We start from the raw sequence: 10761 nt of genomic DNA, 5'->3' as shown, positions 1-10761 counted from the left end.
TATCGTTAATGTAGGGGCGACGAACTGACGGGCTATCATTTGAATGCCAAGGAGTCTCCTTCACCGGGAAGAGGCATGGGTTGTGCTCTCTCGGCCGCGCACCACTTCAATGCCGGCAGAAGTGAGAGGTCGCATCTGCTCTGGCCGGGCATTAATGCGGCACTGACTCTCTGGAGCACCGGTGGACCGATATAGGTCTTTGTTGGATAGCACAACATGTCCAGACCGCATGGTCTGGATGTATTCGGGCGGTATGAGGGTCCGCGTTGGAGATATCCTTAGTTGTTTTAATCTGAACTTTTTTGCTTTAAATTTGTGATGATTATCCTCGTAAAGAATAGGATCACAGCTCTTATATATTTATACATTAATAATAGAGTAATGATATAAAATTTGGTTTTTGTGGCATAACTATGATTGCTCAGGGTTGCCGCCTAGGCTTCCAAGAGAGACACGTCGCCACTGCTAGAGTAGCGCATTACCGTAATGCTCGCACCTTGGCACATACCATGTAGGAGAGGAGTCACTGTGCCATAGCACTATCTCGGTGAGGGCTGGACAACAATGATGCCGACCCACATGCAAAGGGAGTACCCAACCCCTGTCATCGAATCCCACTTGTCACCAACTGCCTTAACATGACCCCACCTAGCTGAGCACCACATATGGGAGAAAACCCTCCCAAGCCACCTGCAACCACCAAGCCATCAGTTTAGGGCTGGGACCCAATCTAGATGACAACGCCGGTAAGAACACGGTCCAGACCAGCGAACAGGAAGGGAGGCGAAGGAGCGGGTGTCGCTTTGCACGCATTCGCCGCTTAAGTCGGGCCACCATCCTTGCCCGCTATTGCACGCCGTCCGCACCACCAACATAGCAATGCCGACAGAGTCGACCCACTTGAGCGTCGCGCTAGTACCTCCCTGCGAATTATTTGCTTCCCCGGCCACTGCTCGGCCCCGCCATAGAGGGCCAAGCCGAGCTATCCATGAGTCCAGAAAAGAGGGTATGAAAAGCCACTGCCCCACCCCCTGTCGCGTGGGCTTCGCCCGGCCGTGCCCACCGGCTACGACAAGGGAGGAAGGTGGGATTCCCATAGGGTGGCGGTGCTAGGATTCTCCCATACCGCTCACAGGGACATGGTTGGACTGCCAGTTTCTTTTTCTTTTCGGAAAGTGGATCTGCACGATCTAAAAAAGTGAACTAGACTTGGGAAAGGAGCATTGGAGTTGGCACTCATCCGGACGAAGACCAGGGCAAAATATGGTGGACGCTAGGCACCATCCGCCTGCAGCGATTCAAATATCAGCCACCGGTTGTGCCGTCTGATGCGTCTTATCAGGGCCGCTAATCTCCTTAGCACGCCCTGCTCATCCACAGTGCGCGTCATTGCAGTAGCGACACCCATGCACTGCTCGGAGTAGCATCAGCATTAACGTCCTAGCACGCCTCACAGCTGCGACAGTCGACACCATTGAAGCACGCCCCGTCCCCGCGGCATGCTTCGCAACATCGCCATGGCCGTCGAAATTGTCGAAGCATCGGCGTGGTTGTCGGCGCCATTGAAGTATGCCTCACCGCCACTCACATTGAAGCATGCCTTGTAGCATCGCCATGGTCGTCGATGTAGTCGTAGCATGCCTCATCGCCGTGTCCATCGAACCATCCCCGTGGTCGTCGAAGCCTCACCAAGCTGTCGACACCATCGAAGTACGCCTCATCGCCACGGCCATTGAAGCATGCCTTGCAGCATTGCCTCGGCCGTCGATGTCGTCGTAACATGCCTCGTCGCCATGTCCATCGGACCATTGTTGTGGTCGTCGAAGCATCGCCACGACCATTGTGACACGCCTCACAACATCACCACGGCCGTCGACACCATCAAAGTACGCCTCATCGCCGCAGCCGTTGAAACACGCGTCGCAGCATCGCCAGGGCCGTCGACACCATCGAAGTACGCCTCGTCGCTGTGGCCATTCAAGCATGCCTTGCAGCACCACCACAACCATCGATGGCGTCATCGCATGCCTCATCGTCGTGTCCATAGAACCATCGCCGTGGTCGTTGAAGCATTGTCACTGTCGTCGACACCATCAAAGTATGCCTCGTCGCCGCGGCCAATGAAGCATGCCTGGCAGCATCGCCACAGCTGCCGATGTCGTCATAGCATCCCTCGTCGTCGTGTCCATTGAACCATCGCCGTGGCCATGAAAGCATCGTCACGGCGGCCCCCATCGGGTTGCAGCAATGGTGGCTGCTGCGACCACCTCGTTGCAGGCTTGCAGCATCGACCATGGCTGTTGCACCGGCGAGCTGTGTGGTTGCAGCATCGGCAGTGGATACGACATCGGCATGCTCTGCGGTTGCAGCACGATGGCCGTTATCACCACCCATTTTGCAGCACCGCCAGCGGCATGCGACTAGACATCGGCCAACGCTGAATTGGCAGTAACCATGGCTGCTAAGATACCACCAATTACAGCACCGACCCTGGGTTGCAGCACCCCGTCGAGATTATGCATTTGCGACACTGGTGAGCGCTGCCGCAAGTGGCGAACCCGGGGCCTTGTAGCGCCTGTGCCAGGCACCCGGCATCGCACCCCAATCCCGCCGGCCTTGCAACTTCTCCTTCAAAGGGCCCTGCAGCGGCGCCTCCACACCACGGCAGTCTCAAGCCAACACTTAATTCAGTGGTGAAGTAGACGGGCAGGAGCATTCCATCGATTGAGGAAAAAGAGAGAGACAGGAGATGGTACTATGGAGTTGTGGTCAACGCACGGTGTAGGAGAAAAAAGTATGGCAAGCCCTTCATCGGCTCGAATAAGGTTTTCGAGGGGGTTGTGGTGCGTGGGCCCGATCGAAACAGGTGGCAATCTTGGGACGCGGCTGGCGCAAGCATGTTTACATACGGTAAGGTACTATTTGGTCAGAATGCAAACATATCCCTTAACCTTTTAGCAATAAGTGCATACAAAATAATCATCAAAGTTTCATCTTAGAAACTGCATGACTAAAACATAATGCATTTCAAAACCGTGGGAGAACATCTTGCCGTGTACTTTTTACACTACGGAGGAAATAAATACCTTTAAAAAAATAAATGAAATTAATGAAGGAAATAAAGGAGTACCGCGTATTCTGGACTGCTGATCCAGGGACCACACGCCAGTAGCCCTAGGATTTGCATGCCAGCTAACTTGTAGTTATTTCACTGGTCCGCGTCCTCCGTTCCCCAGTCTTCCATCCTCTTGACGCCGGCTCTTTATAAAGCAACAAAGTATCAGGGTGCCCCATAGATCCAATTCCACCTTCCTCCTTCAAGAGCTCCGTCCATCTCTGCCAGCCCGCCGCCGGCGAACCTAGCACGAATCTCATCCCATGGACGCATCTCGCGCCGGCTCCTCCTCCAACCCCACTCCCTCCAGGCGTCGTCTCACCGTTCCCGTTCATGGGCGGCTTTCACCAACCCCGCTGCCGGCACACCCTGGTGAATGGCGGCCCCGCCCGGCCGTCTCATGGACCGTGGAGAACATCTATGAGGACTTCTCTGGCCGCCGCAGCGCGCTTGTCCAAGCCCTCACCACAGGTACGCCACGGGATGCTCCTTAGTGACACGTTTTTTTGGATATATGTGACGACTACGTGCTGATGGATCTAACACCGATCTCTTCTCCTCCTTGTTGCCATACACGCAGATCAGGATACATTATATGATTTATTGCGCGAGGAAGGTATGTAATATAGAGATCCAACTGTCCCAGAAATGATATATCCATTGCTTGTTACAAAATTGTAAATCCGGCTGACAAGAAAAACAAGTCATCAGTTCCGTGCTGTTGCACGGGATAGTGGAGTTCTGTATTGAAACATGGGGAAACTTTGTCTGATAGTTTGGTCAGTTACTTTTAAACATATAAGAATGTTTTTTTTTGTATTAGACATAGGAAAAAATCTTTAGATCCCGTATTAGGCAGAGGCTGATAGTTTCATCTGACATGGAAGTTCAGATGCATTTTTTATTAAGAAAAACTAGTCATCAATCCCGTGTTTGCACGGCCTAGTGAAGTTCTGCACTGAAACATGGGGAAACTTAGGATGATAGTTTTGTCAGTTACTTTTAAACATATGACCTTGTTTATTTTTGTATTAGACATAGGACAAAGAACTTCAGATCTGGTGTTTATTTTAGTATTAGGGATAGGCTGATAGTTTCATCTGACATGAAATCTCGGATCCATTTTGTATTAAGAAAAACAAGTCATCAATCCCGTGATTGCACGGGCTAGTGAAGTTCTTTATTTAATTAAACTTGGACTGATAGTTTGATCAGTTCCTTTGAAACATATAATGGTTTTTATTTCTTATTAGACATAGGAAAAAGTATTGAGTTAGACAACTACGGGCATTTGTGGCTGTATTATTTAGATCCTGCTGTCCCTAAAATTTTAGATCCATTTTTAGTTACAAAATTGTAAATCCGGCTGACATGAACTCTCAGATCCGTTTTCTCATGAAGAAAAGCTAGTCATCAATCCACTGCTGTTGCACGGCCTAGTGAAGTTCTGTATTGAAACACAGGGGAATTTAGGCTGGTAGTCTGATCACTTACTTTCAAACATATTTCTCCGGAAGAAAAAGGTTATTTTCAGATATACAACTATGTTTATTTTTGTACTAGACAAAGGAAAAAGAGTATAGAGTTATAAACAACTCTCTGCATTAGTGGTAGTATTTTTTGCGTGCGTAGACTTTTCCAATTGACTAGTGTGTGAAATCAATGCGCGTGATATATATTCTTGGTGTGCTATGCCCCCAATAACTCCAAATTGATAGAAGATGTAACATGGTAGCAATTTTATGAAGGCTGCATGTGTACTGGTGGGCAATAGTATTGCAAACGCGAAACTCTTTCGTGGATGTATTCTTTTTTTTCTCCTTTTCTCCTAAAGAAATACGATGGGGTTTGGTCTTAAGTTTATTATAGACATTCAACACTTGTCGCCCACAAAATCTTCAACTGTTTCTAGACCATATCTTTTCTAGGACTCGATTATGCATTACTATTTACATCGAATATTCATGCAAAAGTGTTCTACAAGAGTACATGAGGACATTTATTTTCTCCTGGTCATGAAGAGTATCCATGGTTCTATTTTAAAATATTTTTAATTTTAAGTCACATATTATATACATGTATATTCACTAAAATACGTCAGATAAATGATATAGTTTTCTATTTTTTAGTAATGATCAAATTTTTTAAAAGAAATTTGTTGGGAAATACAGACTCTAGCTATTTTCCGCCGACAACGCACAGTGTATATAAACATATATACTTGTGTGCGCACAAGCGATCTTTCTCACGATGACATAGAGAAGACCGGCTTAATTTTAAATTAGTCAAAAGTAGGGAGATTTGTATAAATTTGGCAAACATAGAGAACTGCATATTTATCACGCCTCGTAATAGGCCTAAAGTACGTGCAAGTTCTAAGCCTGCAGCCAGTGATATGAACCTCGCCATCACCAAGCCATATGCATGGCATGGGTGCTTCATGCAAAAAATATTTAATTAATTAAAGTGTCGAAAGTACTGCCCAAATGTAAAACAAACATGCAAACTAACAATCTAATCTCCGGCTTTTTTTACAATAGAGTTGTTTGACATGTACCTACATCAAACCTGTTTGAATAATATAATGACTTTTTGTCAAATGGATTGTTTGGAGAGGTAGTTTTTCTTAAATTAAAGTAAATCTCATATGGTGCTCCCAATTACAATTAGTAAATATAAGATGGCGAGGTGTGCAGATCACTGGCCGATGTAGTGGTGTGATTCATTTTCTCGCTTCAGGTAAAGAGCCAATGTGCTTGTACGGGTACCCGGACGGTAGTTGGGAGTTGACGCTGCCGGAGGAGATGGTGCCGCCAGGCCTGCCGGTGCCGACACGAGGCATCAACCGCCGGCGAGATTATATGAACCGTTCTGACTACCTGACACTTGTCGCCCACCACTCCGACTCGTGGCTCATGGGCGTCACCTTTTTCTTGTCCACTTATCTCGCCGCCAACCAAAGGTATGTTACTACTATTGTTGTTGCTGCTGCTACTACTATCACCACCACCACCACTAATACTACTTCGTTTCACAAAGAGTTTTTTTGTGCACTTAACATTTTGGACATTTATATGTGCAATCTACCTCCGAGAAACGTAACCAATAATTTCACAACACATAAAGCATGTGCATGTAGAAGAATCATTGAATGCAGCAAAAAGCGCAAAAACACCTAACTTCTATCTAACAAAACAGTATGTAATTCCTATGCTTTTAAACAAGCGTATAGAAGATTCTATTTTTTGACATAATATCTTGTTTTTTTCCATTTAACAAACACGAGAGAGAATACAGCTTCAACAGAACAGTAGTCCTGCAGAACCAACTATTAGAGACTCAGCATTAAATAATGGGCTATTCTTATTAGGGGTGATCTTCGTTTTCTATTTAAATCATTATGTTCTTGTGCTTATATAGTTCCTCCATGCATCAAGAATGTCATGTGTTACATATTGCTTGCAAAGCCAATTGCTGATTTGGTGATGTTGGTTTACTTTCTCTTTCAGGACACGTTTATTTGATATGGTAAACGAGATGCGAACAGTCCATGACGAATTCTATCTCTCTTATGGTCTTCCTTGGCTATCAACATTTGTGCGTTACAATGCAAAGTGGGAGTCGAGCGCACCAACTCAAGAGAATGTGTCCAATCCAGACGTAGACTCTATCGCACCTGCTGAAGAGAACGTGCCACCTTCTCAAGACTCAATGCAAGTTTTGTCTGCTCCAAACAGGGACTCTAGGAAGCCTGCTAAAGACAAACAAAAGGATAATGAAGTTACCGACTTTTGTGGATCTTGTAATGCTCCGTATCATGCCAATGCCTTTTGGATTGGTTGTGACGAATGTGACCAGTGGTTCCATGGCAAATGTGTGAAGGTAACTGCCTCTGAAGCAGAACATATCAAAGAATACAAGTGTCCTGACTGCATCCGCGAGGTGATCGGAGAGTAGGATATAATATGTGCACCATCCCTTTATTTTAGGATATGCAGTCACCCTTTGTATGAAAAATGATTAACTAGAAAGGTAGTGAGAGAGGCATTACATTCTTTTCCCATTCCGTTGGGATATATTTAAGAATTCAGTTTACAATGTCTTGAAACAGGCTTTCGCCTTGCTATATTAATATAGCAACCACCTGATAGAACTGTGATATCATTGATGGGCAAACAGGACAATCAAGCCCAGAAAGAGAAACAAATGCCAAAGCGATGATTTCCAGCAACCGCCGCCATGCTTCTATGCCTCTGAATTCCCACGTACCAAACAACACCTTCAAGAAATACTACGACGACAATGATGCTGCTGCCCAAACAGATCCTCGGATTTCTGCCGGTACACGGAGAGGAGTGCCGACGGGGTACACCTGACGCCCTTGAAGAAGGGAGGCGGCGCCCACAAGCGTCACCGTGTTGGTGCCGGCTGAACTGACAAAGATTTTTCCCGACCCCCGCACAGCTCGTAACTGCAGACTAAACATGGTATTGTAGCACTTCCGCAGAAGTATGCCAACGAGTAATCGTCCCAACAAAGAGCTGAGAAGAGTATTTATGGATGTGTTTCTGTCACACACACAAGGCCTCATAGCTCTTGTGCGAAGTACTGCTTGGGCTTCTTCAAATACTACTACTGTCGTCGTAACTGTGTTTATTTCTTATTAGGCATAGGAAAAATTGTATTGAGTTAAACAACTAAGAGGGCATTTGTGGCCGTAGTTTTTAGATCATGCTGTCCCAGACTTCTTGAATCCGTTTTTAATAAAAAATTGTAAATCCGGCGGACATGAAATCTCAGATCCGTTTTTCATGAAGAAAAAATAGTCATCAAAATCCAGTGCTGTTGCACGGGGTAGCGTAGTTCTGTATTGAAACAAAGAGGAATTTAGGCCAATAGTTTGATCAGTTACTTTCAAACATATTTCTTTGGGAAAAAGTTATTTTCAGATATAAAACCGTGTTTATTTTTGTATTAGACAAAGGAAAAAGAGTATCGAGTTATAAACAACACCGTCCATTAGTGGTTGTATTTCTTGCATGCATAGACTTTTCCAAATGACAAGTGTGTGAAATCAATGCGCGTGATATATATTCTTGGTGTGCCATGCCCCAATAATTCCAGATTGATAGAAGATGTAACATTATAGCAATTTTATGAAATCTACATGTGTACTGGTGGGCTATAGTATTGCGAATGCGAAATTCTTTGGTGGATGTACTCCGTCCATTTCACAATATAGTGCGCCCGCGTTTCCCAAGGTCCAACTTTGACCATTAATTTAATCAACGAAACCGACCGCGACGGGAGAAAAAATTATATAACTGAAAACTTGTTTTGAATACGAATTCACTGGTATAACTTTTGCTCCCGCCGCAGTCGGTCTTGTTGGCTACATTTATGGTCAAAGTTGAAGTACGGCAATAGAGGAAACACTATATTTTGGAACGGAGGGAGTATAATTTTGTGTCCTTTTATATCCTAAAGAAATATGATGGGGTTTGGTCTTAAGTTTATTACAGACATTGGACACTTGTCCCCCACAAAACCTTCAAATTTTTTGGACCACATATTTTCTAGGATTCGATCATGCATTAATTTTATAAGAGTACATGAGGGCAATCATTTTCTCCTGGCAATGAAGAGTGTCCATGCACTGTATTCTATTTTGAAATATTTGTAATTTTTAAGCCGCATATATTACATACATATTTCTTCACTAAACTAGATCAGATAAATGACATAGTTTTCTATTTATTTTAGTAATGATCAAATAAAAAAATTGTTTGGAATATGGATTCTAGCTATTTTCCACTGGCAATGCACAGCGTATATAAACATATATACTTGTGTGCGCACATGCGATCTTTTTCACGGAAGATATAGAGAGGGCCGACTTAATTTTTTAATTTCGCCAAAAGTAGAGAGATGTGTATAATTTTGGCAAAAATAGAGATCTGTATATTTATCATGCCTCAGAATAGGATTGAAGTACCGGGAAATTCCAGGCCTGCAGCCAATGGTATGAACCACGCCAACACCAGCCATATGCATGGCATGGGTGCTTCATGCAAAAAACTGTTAACTAAAGTGACAAAATTGTACCGCCCAAATCTAAAACAAACACGCAAACTAATAATCCAATCTCCGGCATTTTTTTTACAATAGACATGCTTGACTCTATCATACCTGCTGAAGAGAACATGCCACCATCTCAAGAGTCGATGCAAAATTTATCTGCTCCAAACAAGGACTCTAGGAAGCCTGCTGAAGACAAAGAAAATGATCATGAAGTTACATACTTTTGTGAAACCTGTAGTGCTCAGTACCATGCCAACGCCTTTTGGATATGTTGTGACATATGTGACCAGTGGTTCCATGGCAAATATGTGAACATAACTGCCACTGAAGCAAAACATCTCAAAGATTTCATGTGTGCTGACTGCATCGGCGAAGAGATCGGAGAGTAGGATATAATATGTGCATGCTTCCTTTATTGTTGCGTATGCAGTCACCGGCCCTTTGTATGGAAAATGCTTAACTACAAAGGTAGTGAGAGAGGCATTACATTCTTTTCGCATTTCGTTGGGATATTTTCAAGAATTCATGTTACAATGTTAACCGGATAATGTAAGAGAAGTATGTTCTTTTTAAATTAGCCCAGATGAGCGCTTCTATGCTCTTTTAATATTTGTTTGCACCAGTCTTGAAGAACTCCGAGGCACTAATTGCTGCAAGAACAAACTTCCACTTGTCAGATGTAGTGTAGACGTGTATAACGTGGACTTAAAGCTCCTCAAATGTTAAAAATAGATTGTGAGCTTTAGAGAAAAAATTAATGAATAATAGTAACATAAAATTATTAATAATGATAAAAACAATTCATGGAACAGTGACTATATGAGGAACAAATTTCTGCACAACATGTGAAAAAGCTTGCAGGGCCTAGATCTTCACCGTCTCATCCACAGGGTAAACAGCATCGATCTGGAGTTCTGCAAGTGTGTAACAGGAAGGGAGCCTTGGAAGCTCATGTAGCGGCAGCTTGCCGGCAATCTGTGTACGCCAAGATAGCTAGCTCTGGGAGGCATTGGTCTCGGCGGCAACAATTAGTTCATATATTCCCTGTTCGATGCTAGCCGTAAGATCAACTCCTCCAATAGAAACTAGTAGTACCTCTTGCATTACTATGGACTACAGTGCATATAAATGAATCATACAAATGTTTAAAGTCGTCTTCAAGATTGAAGATTATTTCTCTCTCATAAGTCATAAGTCCGAACACATTCAGACATAAATGGGCGCCCAGCTCCCCAAAATCCAACCGTCTGAACAGTCCGGGCTCCCAAAATTCAGTCCATATGTGGAGGAGAAATGTGGTTGTCCGAACTATCCGTCATGTTGTTTCCAACACGCGGTCCCAACACAACAAATCCACCCTAGGACACACCATTCCCTTTTCCTGCCAGACCCTCCCCTTCCCGATCGTTTTCCCGTTCTAGCGGGATATTTCTTGTTGGAGCTCTCTCTTTTAAAATTGGATGAAGCCCACCTCGCTTTCGTCATGGCACACTTTCTCCTTCAGACTGTACTTCGACACAGACAACCTAGGAGAAGTCCTCCGCCAATCACCACGCTCGCCCTCA

At 44.5% G+C, this 10761-nt stretch overlaps 1 protein-coding gene across 1 annotated transcript; it reads left to right on the top strand.

Moving 5' to 3' along the window:
- The first annotated feature begins 3378 nt into the window (after positions 1-3378).
- LOC119328758 (PHD finger protein ALFIN-LIKE 3-like) lies at positions 3379-7072 on the top strand. The gene is made up of 3 exons (XM_037601734.1): positions 3379-3586; positions 5855-6077; positions 6625-7072. Exons 1-3 carry the CDS (start codon positions 3379-3381, stop codon positions 7070-7072), a joined length of 879 nt encoding a protein of 292 aa, XP_037457631.1.
- The last annotated feature ends 3689 nt before the right edge of the window (positions 7073-10761 follow it).

This window comes from Triticum dicoccoides, chromosome 7A (assembly GCF_002162155.2).
Source record: "Triticum dicoccoides isolate Atlit2015 ecotype Zavitan chromosome 7A, WEW_v2.0, whole genome shotgun sequence".
Taxonomy (NCBI): domain Eukaryota; kingdom Viridiplantae; phylum Streptophyta; class Magnoliopsida; order Poales; family Poaceae; genus Triticum; species Triticum dicoccoides.
Note: the sequence above shows the minus strand (reverse complement) of the source record. Positions and strands in the feature narration are given on the sequence as shown.